This window comes from Aythya ferina (assembly GCF_964211825.1).
Source record: "Aythya ferina genome assembly, chromosome: 4".
Classification (NCBI taxonomy): Eukaryota; Metazoa; Chordata; class Aves; order Anseriformes; family Anatidae; genus Aythya; species Aythya ferina.
Genome location: NC_140300.1, coordinates 57,147,749 through 57,166,312, shown reverse-complemented (window position 1 = coordinate 57,166,312; position 18,564 = coordinate 57,147,749). Strand labels below are relative to the sequence as shown.

Below are 18,564 nucleotides of genomic sequence, written 5' to 3'. Positions count from 1 at the left end.
TGAAAACTGAGGATTATTCCTTGTCATGGGACACTTGAGATAACACACATTTTAAGCATCTATTTTTCCCACAGCTGTCCCCCTGTCCTTCTGCAACCACTTTTTTCTGACAGCTTTGCCTCTGTTGCAGCATCTGAAGAGCGATGGAAAGCTTTCACAGCACAGATTCTCTTCTCACCTATCCTGAAAAAGACCTGTGTTTCTTCAAGGTAATCAAAAGTCACTGCCTTTCGGTACTTGTGATTACCGCCCCTGGCTGACAGTGACTTCGTTTTTCAGATTCTCTTGCAGACACCCTTGCAGTCACTTTACTCTAAAGCAGCACACCTCTTCAGTGCCCCTTGCCTAAGGCAACAAGTCATGGTATAGAGGAGTGGTGGCTCCTTACCTGTATTGGGCAGACCTCTACAAAACAAGAGAAAACTTGTATCTCTATCCCTCAGGCAATATTCTCTTTCAGAACACACACCTATTCCATCTGAGCCTTAGTTTATAACTGTACTTTCAGGCAGCTCCTCTCCAAAATGAGCTCCGTTGCTCATTCTCTCCATACTCACCATTACATACAACTTTAAGTCTCTCTGCTTTGGGAAAGCAGATCAAAATATGCAACACTGCTAATTAGTAAGGAATTACGAGAGCCCAACTCTTGCAAATTTGCTTCAGGTATTTCAACAGGGAGCGTAACAAGAGCTATCACAATGGGAAGACTCCTGCTCAGGCAAAGCAAGGTGATGTTCATGCACCTGAAGAGCCATACCATTAAAGATCCATGAAATCTAGTACTGGTATAAAGCTAAAAACAAAACATCACCAATTATTACCAAAGAATAAGCCATGCAAGTATGAAATACTTCACTTGGGTTTCTGTCAGTTCCACAATTTGAACACTTTAAATGGATTTCCCCATTCTAAAACCAATTTTCTGCACCCTACCTTTGATAACTCTCTTCCTCTACACCTTTTCTATGGTTTGCTTGCTATCTGTGAGCTTTGTTGCCCTTCCTGAATCACTACCATTGAAGTGTCTTGCTTTCTATAAAACCTGGAGGTACTTTAAAACCTAGAATATATGTCCAAACAAGCACTGAGACAACCTTTAGGATTTTGTTTCTTGATTTTAGAACCAAATACCAACAAGGCAAAGTATGAAAACAACCAGCCACTGACACCAACTGCACCCTGTCCTGGAATAAGACCCTGCCTCATCCACATGTGTCAGCCTGGCCATGATGTGCTGTGGCTGCCTCAGACGCCTGCCTAGCGATGCAGCTGGTGTCTCTTTCAGCTCTCTGCAGAAACACAGAAAACAAATCCAAGAGCACAGCTTGCTTTCTTCAGAGGAAAAACCTGCCCATCAGCCTGTTGTCACTGTTCCTACATCACGCACTGAAGCCTTGAAAACAACTGGTCAGAAGACAAGAAAGGACTGACAAGAAGAGAAGAACACACTTTAGGGCAGCCTCTTACCCCAGCTAACTCAGCTGCTACAAATTTCTTCAGATGCAGTGACAGCAATGAGTCTTGTGCAAAACTGTAGAAATTTCTACAGAGTTTTCTAAATTAGTTATTAGATCTGAGTCCCCAGTTGTTATAATTGATTAAAAAACAATCCTACATCAGTGTGAACATGGGCCTCCTCCATGACGCTTTTAAGGCTGCCAGGAGTGCTGGGACATGCAGCCAGAAGCTTTGTGGAAGGGTTAGTGAGGACACCCCTCCAGACTCTTCCTTCCACCTCTAACCCCACAGAGGTGTGAATTGCTAACCCTTCTTCTGCATACATTTAGCATCCAGTGGCACCACAGGAAGCAGGGAGCCAGATTAGCTTCAAATCTGCAATATGCAGAGCTCACACCAGGCAGCTCTTACACGGCTGAGATTCACTACCCAGCTTTATGGGAGAGGAAAAAAAAAAAAAAAGCCACACCCAGATAGACGTGGGAATTTGAATAATAAGGACTACACACCTACCTGTTTTCTCAAAAGGCAGACCTGAAACGTTGTTCCTATGCAAAAACAGAGACTTCTGAGTTGCAAAGAAACAGTAAATATCCTTTCCTGAAAGCACTGGATAGAATTGTTACATCACATCATGGTCAATTTCAAAACTCTTCTGTGACTGTGTTAGCACCAGAAAGGAAGGTACACTACAGCTGCAACACCTGCCTGAGCGCTTGCTTACAAGGGCAAGTAGCACTGGGAGTAAAATGGCAGGACAACATTAAGGCGAATTCTGCTCGGATCTTGCATCAGCTGCTACCATGCCAGATTTAAGACACACAATGTGGTTATCAGAAACTAGACCTGAAGAAAAATACATTAAATAAAAGTTTAGCAGAAGATGACAGACAATATGCACTCATAACTACCTGGCAAAGAGCTTTTCTATACAACTTGTTACAGCCACTACTTTTATCCACTGCCCAAATCCAGTTCAGTCAAAAAAAAAAAAGCTCCAAAAAAAAAAAAAAAGCTCCATCTTCACCCTCAAAGGACAAGCTAAAATATTACAGCCACTCTGCTGAAATCCCTAGAAAAATCACTAATAAATAATCTGAATATGTGTAACTCCATCATTTCCAAGATGGTGATTTTTAAATCCAAAGGCATAAAGGCCATTATTCACCTGATGTATTTTAGACTTTATTACGTTTTAGCTATACAACACAAATCAAGATGATGAAGTTTCATACTTAACATTATCTTGATTCATTGAAGTTTCCCATGCTCACTAAGCCTTTATTTAGACCTGGCCGCTAGAGGCTGGTGAAAAACTGTGTGAACCTGCCCCAGTCACTGGCAATAACAACATTAACATCTGAGTTCTGTTGGTCCAGTCTGTGCTTGGAAAAATATTGGTGTTTCTGGGAGTTCACTCACATTTTATGATATTATTCAGCCTCGATAAAACTCGCATGTTGTTTGTTGTTTTTTTTTTATAGCCTAGATGTTATTATTGCTCCTATGCAAAAAAGACCATGACTGTACAGTTTCCCATTTCATATTGTTGGTGTTATTTTTATCAACTTTGTCTTGACATTTGCTTAATACTTACTACAAATGTGTAGAAAAAAAAAAAAGAAATTTCCAAATATACAAAGAATAGAGAAAAAACGTGTTATAAATATCCAGGAGACATGTTAAAAAAAAGTATCAGACTAATTTCTGTTCAAATTATTTTGCCCGTGTACTCTCTGCCAAGAGAGTTCTTAGATCCAAGTGTTTGAATCCCAGTAGCAGAGAGAACATGAATTCAAATTAGGCCTTGCTCAGATTTTGGACCCAAACAACTGATTTTTGAGAGCTGTGGAAAAAAACACAGCTTTTCAACTAGCACCACAGAAGGTATTGCATTTTTTTTTTCCTTAAATGTCAATGTGTGGGTCTTAAACTGGAATGTTTTCCCTTTTATAAACAGAAACCTTACTCTGATATTCTTCTAAAGGGTCAACAAGAACACAGATGGGCGAGTTCTGATCCATGGATATAAATTTATGAAATTTCCAAAATATTTTTAACAAGGCAGCCTCAACACAGGGGTTAAGGAAGCTAAGCAGATATAGAGTAAGAGACGGTTCCCTGGCACAGAAATATTTTCAGGGACATGAAACAAAGGGAATAAATAAATAAGTAGTTTTCATAGTAGAAGAATTTCAGAAGTGGAGTTCTGCTGGAATTTGTTCTATGATCCATACCGTTTTACTTACTCATAAATGATCCAGAAAAGCAGGTAAATAATATGAAGACCAATTTTCCAGATACTATTAAGATAATGAAGATGAATATTGGCTGTGAAGAACATTACAAGACCACAGAATATCAAACAATTAAAATGGAAGATAAAATTTAGTTCCTGGAAGACCGACTACACTCATGGCACAGAAACTTGCTGATGGCTATGGCCTTCAGCCTCAACAGCATTCTGAAAAAAAGGACCCACCATTTTAAAACTGAATGTTTGTTTTCCTTGTTGAACGCAGCAGAAAGAAAATCTCTGTATAGCATTACACTTGTTCCAATTTTGCGTGCTTAGATTTAATGAAACATCACACGGTAACAGGGATAGTAGACAGCTTTCCCTCACCTTTTATCTGCAGCTTTCACAAGGATGCTACAATTAAGAGCAAAGAAGCACTCTGAAGCACTGTCCTTTAACACTACTTGCTTGTCTATAGGAAATAAGAGAGAAGTTGAGAACCGAGCTGTAAACAGATGTAAACAAAAAGTTCCTTTTTGGTGGAGTAAGTGACTGACATCGTTGAATGACAATTCCAGACACTGTTATGCTGGCTTCAGCAGGAGAAGCAATTCAAGATGAAGGCAACTATTGTCTGCTGGTTAGTATCAACAGAAAAGTATCCAAGCACTACATAAAGTTTATTAAAATAACACCAGTGACTGAAATGGAAACAATAACAACTCCTTCAATTAAAACTAAGGATAACCAACGATGTCTCTCCTTCCAACTAACTTAACAGCCCATGAGAACAAAAAATGCAATAAGCACAAGACAGCTTGTCAAGAGAGAGGCATCACAGAACCTTGGAGAACTGTGCAATAATGTGGTGTGACTCTAACCAGAGAGAAAAGTGCATGCAGATTGGCTGTAACATCAGCAAAAATGTGACAGGAGAGCAGAAGTCAACAGGTAACTCTGGAGGGATGCAAGACAGTTAACAAGTAATAGCAAACTGACTGTTTAAAATAGCTGAAGAAGTCAGAATTAATCAAAAGGCTGTCTCTTCGGAAATGGCAACAGCAAGTCTGAAATTAAGTGATACTGGCTCCTCTGAAAACGTTATCCTTGCATCTCTGAGGTAATGCAAATAAAACTAAAATCCGATTTAAAAATACATTGCAAAACCCCTTTCACTCTGACAACATCTGAAAACCTCATGTGGCAGTAGGAATCTGAACTGTTCCAAGATTGAAAATACAGAACTGAAAAGTCTACTTGATGGATCAGACTTTTTAAAACGTTTTATTGAATTGAACATTAGACCTGGAGAGCACGAAGTTGGCAAAAATTCCTAGGGTTCACAAATACTTTAATACTCTTCACTGTAAGAGTGATTGGCATTAGCATATGGCACTAATGAAACAGAAATACACGCAGGATATGTTTTTTTATTTTTTTTTTTGTTTTTTTTTTTGTTTTTTAAACTACAAACTTGTAAAATAAGGGTGTTAATAGTATTAAAATAATTATGTATTTCAGAACTGTCACAGGGCAAGGAATGTATACTGTCCATTTTCAGAGAGACTGACTGTTTTAGTCTAATAAAAAAGTAGAATGTTTCCTTTTTGAATTCATTTAGCATCTCAAACTTAAGCTGACTTGAACACTTTGGGGGGAAAAAGAGCTTGCTTTAATCTACTTGTGGTAGACTGAAAAGTCTCATCCTTGTTAAACTGCATAACAGAACAAGCTGGTTTTATTAGTCATTTAACAAGGCCTGGAAGAAGTACAACCAATCTGACAAGTTTGCTCTCCAAAATTCAGAGCATGAGAGGAAGGTAAGAGATGTTCTGAAAAGAAATAGCAGTTAAGTGAGTTGTCACAACAGCAGCGCCTCAACACTGAAAACTGAATCACAAGTATATTGTTAATTTACTTGCAGCTTTACGGAGTAAGGATGGACTTATGAACCCAATTGAACAACCTAATGAATAAATAACCTCAGATGACAGCAGCTGCCATGTTGTCAAAAATGCAGAAGCTGTTTCTCTTCTATGCAAGCAGCAGGAGGAAAGTGTAACAAAATGCCTTCCCCCCCAGCAACCCACAGTGCCTCTGGTCTCTCCCTAAATAGCCCCTCTACCTCTGATTCTGTGCTGATAAACATGTTGAGAAACACATGTGGAAGTTGCAGTTCCTTCTTAAAAAAAATTATAAACAAACTACTTTGAATTCATACAATCCATAATTCACATTTCACAAGCTAAAGCCAATGATTGCACTGGTGAGCCACAGATTTCATATACCATAGCAGCCAAAAGTACAGATGATCATTTCAGATTCAGTTTTCATGACAAGAATTTGACTAAATGGGAAGACCGATTACAAGTGTCTAAATTTTATCAGTTCAGAGACACCTGGTCGAATCTTTGAAACGTTGTTTTCTTGTTTTGTGTACAAAGGACTCAATTTTCACATAATTCCCACATATTTCTGTGAAAACCCGAAGCTAAAATAACAAGATGTTTTTGCAGTTTAATTGACATAGTGTTACTTACTGCAGATCTCTTGGCAAGACCGAGCCTTGATTTTATTTATTTATGCTTTAATCAAGGAATAAGAATCCAGGGTCACATTCTAAAATCCTGGCATATTCTGCAGCCATAGTTTGGTAAGAACACAAGAGATACACAGGATCTTATGCTCCTTTGTGCAATGTAAGACTCACCTTCTTTCAGTGCTTTATCCATGTTGTGAGAAATGACTACTCTCCTTGACGGAACAGAATCGTGGCAGCTCCCAGGCCAATTACTCTGAAATTCAAAGAGAACATTCATAAGAAGAAGGAATAAATCAAGAATGACAAAAATAGAACTGGAATGCAAGGTGGTAAGAGTGTGTTATTTGTATTTTTAATATAGATATTGGCACTCCAAATGATTAAAACACTCGAGTGTCAGTTTTCTATACATACACCATACATTGTACACTAAGCATACACGGATGCCCACTGTTGGGTATTGCACGTTCTACGACTTGCCGGATTATCTTCAGGTTGCTTTGTTTGTGGAAGGGAACTGCATCCATTTGAAACTCAATGCAAGTGAGCACAGGACATGAATTTAATAGAACAGCTGAAAATCCTACACTCGGTACTTTCACACCTTTGGAAGATGTCAGAGAGAGACGTCAATAGCAGATAAAAATGTTTACAGCCTACTGCCATGATGGGCTTTCATTTAGCCCCAGAAACCACTTTTAAAATAAAATTGAAGCCATTAGGTCTCTTACAGTAATTTTATTGCATTCTTTTGGGCTTCTTCCTTCAAAAACATGTCTGGCCACTGCATTTTAAGCTGATGTACAATACAAACATTTGTCTATTTTGAAGCATTAGTGTCTAAACAGGTGGGTGGACGAGGAAACATTTTTCAGGGTGTAGACAGAATTCTGTGATCCATGCTGTCCCTGTATAGAAAGGGGTATAATTAACATCAGAAATAGAAATCTGTCCCTGCTGCCACTCAGCTTATTTCACTCCTCTTGATGGGAAGTCAGACTCAGAGATGTAACTAACTAAAATTAGTGGTGGCAGACAATTTGGGAAGGAGCGTTAAGAGGCAGCTGTCCGGCTATACCAATTCATTTCTTACACAGAAAAAAGAAGAGCACAGCTCCACTGCGAGGAGATGGCACTTCCAAAGTGACCAATGACTCCAACATCCACCAAGCAGAGAATAGGAAAGCAGTAAAAACTTCATGGAGGGGTTAAGTAAAAACACCCTTACTTGTTTTTAAAGGCATGGTGCCATTATTTCAGCTGGTTTGCAGTTTACTACTCAGTGTATTTTGGTGTAATGTTCTTCTACAGCAGCTGGATGCACACAGTCTGGTATAAAACACATCTAAAGAGCCGCAGGTGAAGGGGTCTCAGCACAACAACAAAATGAAGCTGTTCAGAGACTCTCACACCTAACACACACCATTCCCACAGACACTTTCCAGGCTGCCAAAGTCCTCCTTCCACCCACAGTTAATTTCTTCCAGCATCTGGGTGAGCCAAAAAACACCCTCTAGGCTTCTTCCAGTCACTGCTGCCATCTCATAGCCATTTTTCTCCCCTCTTGACAAGAGTACCAATGGCAAGAGCAGCAAGACTTCAGCATGCCTCCACACGCAGCCCTTCTCACCCCTCCTTAACTACTGTTTCAATGCAAATAACTGTTTAACATGGAGAGGACTATCCAATTAATGAACCACCAGATCTCCACGGCCCCCTTTTACCTGAACACAATGCTGGTAGTAAAAGCTTAAGCTGTACCCACCTAAATGGTTCCCATAGATATTTTAATGTCTGGAAAGAACAACCAGGAGCAGTGTTTGTAAGGCTCCAACACATCACATCTGACTTATTTTATCATTCTTCCTCCACACCAAGCTGATTTACTGCTAGTCATACAAGCGCTTCAAGATTTCTCTCCTTTATTTGCAGCAGGATGTAAGATGATTCATAACCACACAAATTTAAAAGAGAAGGGAGAGACTCGCAGATACTTTAAACATCCCTAATACATTCTGGGGGGCAAAGGAAAGAAAAAGGAAAAAGGAAAAAGGGATTCAGAGAGCTCTGCTAAGCAAAGGTGTTCAGGTCTTTCCGTAAATCTAGCTCCTAAGCATGAGGCCACAACCCAGACTGAAGCTAAATGCTGAGCATACTCAATCTTCTCTAATACTTACACTAGCTTGGGTATGCTGCAGGATTAACCTTTCTGCTAACCTGAGCCCTAACTGCACAGAGGTCAGCACCCCCAAACCCCCAACTTAGACATCAACGCTCCCCCTTTGTGCACAGCTTGCAGTGTTTTTTCCAGTCTGCAGCATCAGTAAGAACACTTGTGAGGCACTAGCCAGATCACTCACTTCAAAACTAGTTTCAGAACACCAGCTGAGATAAGAAAATTATAAATGCTGAGCTCTACTTTTGTCTCCTCACCAGCCTCTCAATTCAGGACTTCTCTACAGCAGAGAAAGAAAACACAACAAAGGTTTTCAAATGTTTTAAGAGTGGATCCACAATTGTAACTAGCTCATTCCACAACGCAACAGCATGGAGCAACATACACAATTCCCCAATGCAGGCTTCCTACATCACTTGATTTTTTAACATTTCAGTCTTGAACACTCAGATTGAGAACAAAAGGCAACCATTGCCTCAGTATTTAGCAGGCAGAACTTCACTAAGATACAAACTCAAGTTTCAGTTTGCTAGAGTATTTCATCGGCAGTGCTCTTTACAGCTGATACATCTGATTTCTAAAAGGCACTATTTATTTTAAAGGAGAAGCTGCTAACAGCATTGTTTAAAATGAGAAAGTTCAAGACAAATGATTAAAAAGAAATTTAAAGGTAAGAAGCAAATGACCATTAGCAGTGGTGATTTTGCAGTTACGCAAATGTAACTACTGAATAAAAAAAAAGATGCATGGTATATTGGCTTTTCTGAGAAATTTCCCATACCATTACAGATACTGAAAACACTCGCATGAACAGTCAGAGAAAATTACCGAGCAAGAAAGAAACCTATCTTCGACTTTGTTTAAAAGTAAATTTTCCAAGACAGGTAAGAATCAAATGTGTCAATAAACTCAAGCATTTAAACGCACTGAAGTGAGGCTGGTTGGGTTTGTTCAGGCTTAAGAAGAACAAGTTAAAGGGAGATCTACTGCTGTCACCAACGACCAGATGAGGTTAAAGAGAAGGAGCCACACTTTTTTTACAGCTGTATAGGACAAGGGGCAAAGGACAGAGGCTGTGACATGGGAAATTCCAATCAAATATAAGGTAAAATTACTTTAATCACAAGGCTGGTAAATACCAGAACAGAAGGCCTGGAAGGCCATGAAACCTCCCATCCCTGGAGATATTCAAGACTGAAAAGGACAAGGCACTGAGCAACCTCTCCTAGTTGGACCTACTTCAAGGATATTGGATTAGGTGACTTCCTGAGGTTCCTTCCAACCTGAATTATTCTGTGATTCAGGATGATCCGTCAGACCTGTGAACTTAATTTCACACCTGAGAACAGACCAGATCTTGAATTGCCTTCTCTAAAACAGCCGATCGAACCTGTTTTTTCTTTCAGTCTTAGCAACTTGCATTTAGCAAAATCTATTAAAACTTAATAGCTTAGCACTTTTTTTGAAAAATTCTGTGTCTGTGAGAATAAAGATGAATCAGCTAAACAAACAGTCACACCTGAGTTGGACAACATATGGCAACAGCCACCTTAAAAACCACAGTGACAGCTTGCTAACACGGGTTTATAGCACCTGTGATAACAGAAGGCTTTCAGAAAATTCACATTCCAAACTCAGCTTTATCAACTGAGAGAATGAAAAATCCAGCAGATTTCACTGGAAGGTTTTCTTCCCACCAGTCTCAAGTCAGATGGGAGAACGCATGCAGATGTCTCATCTTGCAGAGAACAGGTTCAGCTAGAAAGCCTCGACTTGGATGCTTACACATTTTTCTTCATGCCACTCATCTACAAGAAAACAGTGCTACATTTCATGAAGCAGTTGGCATAACCCTTACTGAACCAAACATGTTCATAAATGGATTTAACTTAGTCCAAAACTCTAGCTTAGCTGTTCCTTAAAACCCAGTATGTTCCCACTGCTCCTGACTTGTAGGAGTAGAGCCCAGTTTTGGTTACTGAGGTTACTGACAAAGAGGAATGAGAGAAACCAGCCTGAAATTTACTTCAGATTTGACAAAATGACTTACAAGTTGGGGGGAACACATTTGGAAAGAACACACAAAGAATGAAGTTGCTAACAAGTAGGGACGGCTGCTTCCTGGTGCAGTTTAAGTTTTCCCTGAACTTGCCTTTGTTTATGGCCTGGAGAGAAAAAAAAAAATAGGATGTGTGTATTTCCTGGAGACTTCTGAATAATGCTCATTGTTTGATACTTTTGAGAATGATTTAAGATGCAGACAAAAGTTTGAAAGGCCCAGGAAAATTTAAAAAAAAAAAAAAAAAAAAAAAGAAAAACAAGACTGGCATTGAACTTAAGACAAGTTTTTGGGCTTCGTCTCCTAGAGAAGCAAAAATAATGTCATTTATAGGTTTAAAACAATTTAAGTAATTTAACACTGCCTTCAAAAGGAAAAATAATAATTAAGAAGGTATTTCAACAAGTACCCTACATAAATGGTTATTCAGAGGGAAGACAGAAACACCTTGCACTATATCAACCTCCAACAGTCAGGCATGAAACGCAATCCTTAAACCACGACAGACAGACACACGGCACAGGCAAGCCACACACTTCCTTACTCTGCTGTGGAATTAAAGCCAGAAGCAGAGAAAAATTAGCAATTATTTCTATTACATTAAATCAATTACAACAAAACTAAAACAGCACTCAGGACAGACCACACAACATGCTGCACATGTTTAATCTGTGCTCTACGAGGCAAGGACTACATCTAGTGCAGCAGACAAGAACTCTCCAATTACTCATCACTGCTTGCTCCATCGCCCACTACCCCATTAACCTTCTTCTCTTTGTATAACATACATCAACATCAGACTGGACTTCTATGATAGAGAATTACAGCTTCAGATAATACTTTACTTAATTCTCCATCAGTTCAGCTTCAAGTGAGCCTGACAGATGTTTCCTTACGGTAGTGAATACTACTCCAGTCATGATGCAACACTCTGCCTCCCTTATGTTCCTAGAGAAGAGCAGACCATACACAGACCATGTCCCATCATCTCACTATTCATTCTTCTGTGGTATAAATGAAAACAGTCCTATCTGTATAAATGAAAACAGTCCTATCTTCCAGAACACAGAGGTTTCAGTGATTACCCGACCTAAAGAGGAATGGTTTACCTGCATCTTCATTTTAATGCCAGATTCAAGAAAAATCCACATTCAGTGATGGAACAAGCCTTTAGAAACATAAAACATTGTTACAGAAATCCCCCTAAGTGGCCAAAACTCAAGAGCAAAACATTTCAAAAAATGCAGAGCTACTAAACAGCATCAAAGAAGAGTAATCAAATACGTTAGGAGCTGAATTTTAGAGAAACACTCAGAACCATCAGCACTCACAGGAACTAAAAGCAGGACATTAGAGTCACTGAGCTTTTTGCTGAAAACAAAACAAAAGCCAGCAGCATTTGTTTATTTTCTGTTATTGCTGTGAGGCAAACCAGGTGGCTCATTCTCTATAGAGAGTATCATTCATTTAATCTGCATTTATAATGCAGCACCTGAATCTAATAAAGAACTCCTTGTTGTTTGCATTACTTAAATGCAGTTGATAAACCAACCACGTTACTTAGAGACTTTGCTTTGAATCAGAGTCAAAATGCTGCAAAGAAAACTCTGTCCTGCCAGTTTTTTTGGTGAAATCACAACTCACACTGGAAATGTGGGAAAACGTGTTCTCCTTCCCACTGTCACAGTTAACGTTACTCTTCAGGGAAGTCAAAGCCATCTCCCCTCTAGAACTACACAAACTGACAGCAGTGCAGGGAATGAGCTTGAATTAAAAAAGGTGGCATGTAACAAATCCCCTCCAGAGCAATCTTTGGTGTTAGCACATCTGCTTGCACTTGAGAGGTGAAAATCTCCTTTGGGACTTACACATTTTAACTGAAGTGCTATTGGTTTGCCATGCCTTTTTGCTGTCTTGCATCTCACTGTCCTCCTCTGCCACAAATCATCTGGTCCTAGAATGGCTCCTGAACAGTGCCGAAAAATATCCGATAACGTAATGTACAATTTCACAGTGTCATTTGATTGTTATTGTTTAAGTATGAATAGGAACTACTTGCCAATATTATTAACTCCTGTAGGTATGTGAATGAATAATTAAAATTATAATTTGACTGTACATCTCTCTTCCATTCTCTTTCATGTAAAAATATTAAAAGAATACAGGGGAAAAACAAGCTTTTTGGGGAACCTAGAGCACTGCCCAGCTATACCTTGAGATCAGAGCTCTCACACAGAGATAGACTACGTTGAAAACGCACTTCATTGTGAGGATATAAATGCATCCCTTTCTTTGCAGTTCTCAGCAGGTTTCAAATGCCCTTACTGAGATACCCAATTTTAACAGAAGTCTTAATCTTTCAAGTCTCAAAGGGGAAAAACAATATTTAGGACAAGGCAAAGCTTCATATTTGGAAGGATGGGTTTCACTAGAAGCAAATTCAAACACGATGAAAAAAGGAATACACTTCACATTGCTAAGTCCAGACTTGCAGTGTTGCCCTTCCTCACCTGCATTATTCACTGGCATGAACAGATTCATGAAATTCAACAGCGCTAAACTCGCACTGTAAGTACCTGTAGAATAGAGAACTTAAAAAAAAACTCTGGTTTTTCAGCACAGTGTGAAGAGCTCGATCCGAGTCCCTTTGAAGTTGATTGAGTACTCCCACTCACTTTCCAAGAGCTGAGCCTGACTCCCACTAGAGTAAATATTTACTACCGTATGCTTTTTTTCCCCTCATATGTTAACCCCAGTATGAAAATCGTTCAAAGAATGATAAATGAGCATATCTGCCTCGAGCTCACATACAATCTTCTTTTGCATTTGTTATATGTATCTGTAAAACACACACACAAAAAGTGTTACACCAACGTAGGGTTCTTTCCTACTCTTGAAGGACGAAAGATGTGATAAGGTTAAAGGAATTCTAGATTCACTGTCTTCCTGCTACCAGCTCCCAGAAGAGACAATACAGCATCATAAGGCCCCATGACAATGGGAAAGTAACAACTGAATGGTAATAAGAAGGCAGAAGAAGAATGGGATGTATAATAAAAAGATTAACCTACTTTTTTTTTTTTAATTAAATGTACAACAGATACTTGCAAATAAAAACCTTAGTGGATGGCCTACATTTCTATATGCTGCTTATCCAGACATTGTTATTTTCTCCACCTACATGTTGCTGAAGCACCAATCAGGAAAATTGCTGAACATACACAAAATGATGTTCAGAAGAAGTACTTCAAGGAGCTTAGGAGACTTTAAGCCATTTTATGTCAAAAAAAAAAAAAAAAAAAAAAAAAAGTACATATAAATATATATAAAAACAAAACTGTAAACTGAAGCCATGAGAAACCCAAGCAAGACGCCTGGAACTATAGCTTTTGAAAAGAAAGGGTAAAATACCTCACTCCTTTTTAGACAATCCCTTCCTTTCATACAACCAGATTAAATTTTGATAACAGTGCAAGGAAGGAAGAAAGAAAAGTTTTTAACTGGATCAGAGGGAGAGTAAATAAACAATCCCAGAAGGAGGCCTGGAGTTGGTACTGCTGCTTTGGCAGGGACTTTCAAACACAAGATTGCAATTCTTTTCTGAAATAACCAACACACCCCACAGAGCTCCAACAGATCCAAACACCGCATACTAGACCATGCAAAACAAGAGCAGGCGTGCACTACCTATACAGGCGAATCCAATGGATGGGCACAGGCAGAGGAAAACAATGAGAAACAGGCAGAAACAGACCACAAAAACAACATTCACAGAGGGCACACTCATCGAAATGACTGCATTTGTCTCTGGACGTTTCTACTTTCCCTCCTGTTCAGTGGGCTCAGCCACTGTGTTTTTCACAAAGAGAAGAGCTATATTCAATTATTTTTTATTTTTTATTTTTTTTCCTTCAATGCTGGGCTTCCCAAATTAAACGGATTTTTCACTGTTTGTTTTCACAAATCTGCCAGGTTGCTCCTCATTGCAGCAGTGGGGAGATTTCAGTTATTGAGTTTATGGAAAGGTTCTTTGCAGTACATATAGCATTTGTTCTCTTAGAAGTGACTTAATACACACACAGATGTTCAGAAAAGGATGCCAGCACATAAGTGTCACTGGAACTATAGCACTACTGCTTAAGTATGCAAATCTACAGATCTGAAGAGATTTATTAGCGATGCATTTTTCCCTTATAAGGCAGCTGAACGGTAAAATGCAAAACCAAACCATCCCTTACTAACCAGGACTCCTTAGGAACTTCATACGCATCGCTACAACAAAAACCAGCAGAACCATCCTTTGCTGTGCTTGCTTAACACTACATACAGGACAGGTACCTTCTGCCTATCATTTGCTGACTTTCTGCATAACATCTTCTAATTTTTCTTCTTCTCCCGTTCATTTGCCTCCTAATCTCCTACCCTGAGGCCAAAACCAGTATAACACGTGCCCACTGCCACAACTGGATTGTAAACACCCCTCTGCATGTTGTATTACTCGCTGAAGCCACCAACCCCCAGCCAAACCAACCTGTCTACAGACAACAGCGTTCTGCCAGCTTCCCTTAAACACGGGCCTGGAAAAACATACTCACAAACACAGTCCCCTTCCCTCCACGGGTTAAAGGAGGGAAAAATAAAGCAGGGCTGCAGCTCGTTAGCTGAGCTGATTGGCAAGACAGCCCACTACATCGGTGAATGATGCCTGACAGGTCCTCTGCCCTGTCAGCACCCCGTGCTTTCTGCAACTTCGGCTGCAGACGAAGACAAGCGACAGCACAAGTTATTTACCTGCTGCTGACAAGAACAAGGCATGGACCAGGCGTAACGAGACGCAGCTAGGCTGTACGGCGAGGTGGCACAAACCATGCCTGTTTGTCCTCCCAAAGCGCTCTCAGATACCCCGTGTGATGCTGTCAAAGCGACACAGAGCTCGGGTGCTGCTCTCTGCTGCCGAGCACCTCACCTGCTAACACCCCACCGAGGTCTGAGCTCACCGGGGAGCAGACAGGGGCACCGATCCACGGTGTCCAACACCACATCCCTGCCACCGGTGTGCAGAGCTGGAGATCCCCGTTCCCAGCAGCAGCAGCTTTCCAAGCCTGGCTTAGGAACAGCTCTGGAGCGACCGGAGCGGATGGCAACCAAGTTACTTCGGCTCGCTCCTCTACCAGGACTCCCCAACCCTTGTGCCACCCGCACCCTGACAGGCTGCGGGGCGTCCCCTCGCACAGCCCCGAGGCGGGGGGGGGTCCCGGGGCGCCACTTACCGCCGGCAGCCGCGGCCGGGGAGCAGCGGGGCGGGCGGCCGGCGGCAGGCGGCGGCGGCGGCGGCCGAGCAGGCCGAGCAGGGCGCCCAGCGCGGCGGCGGCGGCGGCGCAGCCCGCGTAGAGGGCGAGGCGGAGCAGCGGCAGGGCCAGGCAGAGCGGCCCGCGGCCCCCCGCCTCCTCCTGCCGGCCCAGGTAGGCGACGGAGGCGGCCAGCAGCGCCAGCCCCGCCGCCAGCACCACGCGGGGCGCGCCGCGCTCCCCGTCCTCTTCGTCTTCGGCCGCCTCCTCCTCCTCCTCCTCGTCGTCGCCGCTGCGGCTGCCGTGCGAGCACGGAGGGGGAGCGGCGGCGGCGGCGTTGGCGGCGCCCCCCGTTGCCTCGGGCTGGCCGGCCGTGCCGCTAGCGCTGTCGGCGGCGGGGAACATGCTGCTCGGGGCGCCGCGGGCTCGCAGCGCATCTCCCGCTAGCCGCCGCAGCCCCCCGCCGAGGCGGCCGCTGCCGGGGCCCCTCTCCTCCTCCTCCTCCGCCTCCTCCGCCGCCGCCTCCCCTTCGGTCTCCGCCGCCCGCCGCCACTGGCACCGCTGCGGCCGCCGGGGGAGCCGGAGCTCATGCCCGGCGGCGGCGCGGCGCGGCTGGGCTCGGCTGGGCTCGGCGCGGGGCGGCTCGGCCGCTTCCTGGAGGCAGCCCCCGGCGCGGGGAGGAGGCGGAGGCGGGGCCGCGGCTGGGGCCGGGGCCGGGGCCGGCCGGGAGGCCCCGCGCAGGCCGGGAGGAGGCGGGCGGCACCCGCAGCCCCTCCGCAGCCAGCCTGCGCTCGGCCCCTCAGCCTAAACAGCGGGGTTTTGGGGGTAAAGAGGTGGTGGAGCGGGGAAAGGGGACGACAGCGACCTCACTAACCGGCCCCAAGGGATGCCCACCGCTGCCCTGCCGCCGGTGATCCGTAGCGCGGCACCTGGTCCTAACAAGTCCTGAGGGGGGCAAAAGCTTTGCCATGTTCCACACGGTTACCCTGCTGAGGTTGGAGACACCCCGAGTTATTCCCATTCAGCATTCGCTGCTGTAAGATTAATGCTACAATTCCTATGAAAAAAAAAAAAAAGGGTGAACGCCAAAGCCCTGATCTCGTGAATGCTTGGATCTCTCTGTAATCTCAAGAGCGCAAGCAACCACTTTAAAACTAAGCTCTGAATTTTCCAGTGCTTCTGAGATATTGCACAAGTCAAGGCCAGGAGCTGGCATATTCAGCTACAGCCCTAACATTGCTCTCCAGAGATCGTTTAGGGCTCAGTTTGTGGCGCAGAACTGTAATGGAAGCAAGGACAACGCACAGTATTTTTTAAGCTAGTTCTAACCTAACCCACAGAACAGCCTGACTTGTGTATCAGATTGTCTCCATACATACGTGTCTTTTCCTTTTAAAGTTTTGCACTGAAATCTATTTCCTCTCAAAATAGTGAAGTAGTTTTGTGGCGATTTCAGCCCCCATTTCAGTCACTGACCAAAAGAGACTCTGCTCCTTAAGCTGATCTTTTATGGTAGCTTAGATATAGTTTTATTGTATGGTTTATTCTATTTAGTGGATATTAAATTGCACAAAGCTCATTTAAGCACTAGCTCAAACCATCCAGGGTGTCCAAAAGTGATTACTTGAGTAATGTGTCTAATGTGATTAAAGGTGAAAATCAGCATATGCAGAAAGTGAAAACACTACTGCAATGACAGTGCCAAAGCATCCCGATGCTGCACCAAAGGTCTTGAGGTACAAGGTTCTTTCAATATCTCTGGTCATTATGGCCAACAGCGAGATTCTTGCAGAGGCCAAGAGCTTTTGGAGAAGGCCCAACATGCCAGAAGGTTTCCTGTAATGTTATTTTACTCTCATCAGGTAGAAAACAAAAAGCAGAGATCCAACTCCCAGCACACACTTAATTCCTCAGAGTTCAGAAAATATGAGGCTCTGGACTGCATTCAACATCTATTCTGGGATCTCAAGAGCCACACAAGAAACAAGACAGAGTGTGGAGAGGCCTTCTACAGCAAATGCATTCAGGAAACTGCCTGGGCCTCTGTCAAAACTACTTAAGGGAATTAAATTTTTAAATTAACCTGAAGCAGAGCTTGTAATACTGTTAGTTCTGTGTAAACAGAGATTATTTTCTCATTAGAGTATTAATTCTCAGAAGTGGAGAGGAAGATAAAAAATAAACCTAACTACAATGAAGGTTTAGTCCTGCAGTGCTTACGCGCAAAAACAGTTCTTGTCTGAATGAGTAATCCTACCAATTTTAGTCAGAATTTACACATCATACCCTGAATTAGATATATCTAAATCAGTTCAAGTGTATATCCATAGAGCTAGAGGGAGCTTTGATTGTTTTTCTTTTAGTTTTTAATAAGATTCTATGACTTTCCAACCTGACATACAGTTCCTAATATTTTAGATGATGTCCTAGCTCCATGCAAGTCAGTGGCAATTTTCAAGTTCAATTCAGTGTTATTTGAATTCCCCGTTTTGTACTTTATAAAATACGTTTCTGTAGAATATAAAAAGGACTTCAGAAGTGATTTTTTTGGACTGGGGATTATGTTATTATCTTTCTATAACTATTTCAATCCTTCATGGAATTAGTTTGTGAGATAAGCTATTCAAACTCTACCTTTTTCAAGCATTACAGCAAATATATTTCCTACAAAGAGAAGAGTTTATCTCATTTTAAAACAGAAATTATGTCTAATTTAGGTGAAGAGTCAGCATCTTCACTTTTCTCCTTTGAGCAAAGAGTATAATTAACTTGTTTATAACATATCCTATACCAAGCCCC

The 18,564-nt window shown here is 42.1% G+C and overlaps 1 protein-coding gene across 3 annotated transcripts in view; it reads right to left on the bottom strand.

Annotated features, from left to right (window-relative positions):
- Positions 1-16,387, bottom strand: part of SNX25 (sorting nexin 25) — an 80,090-nt gene extending 63,703 nt beyond the window's left edge. The window contains exons 1-2 of one of the 3 annotated variants that reach the window (XM_084519182.1): positions 15,748-16,387; positions 6,411-6,495 (exon numbers count right to left, since the gene is read on the bottom strand). In XM_084519182.1, the coding sequence (XP_084375308.1) occupies positions 6,411-6,495; positions 15,748-16,170 (508 nt within the window). In that variant the 5' untranslated portion in view covers positions 16,171-16,387. Of the gene's footprint in view, positions 1-6,410; positions 6,496-11,808; positions 11,842-15,008; positions 15,075-15,747 lie in introns of those variants that run through there. The other 2 variants (XM_084519183.1, XM_084519184.1) reach the window with 2 other exon arrangements.
- Positions 16,388-18,564: the final 2,177 nt, after the last annotated feature.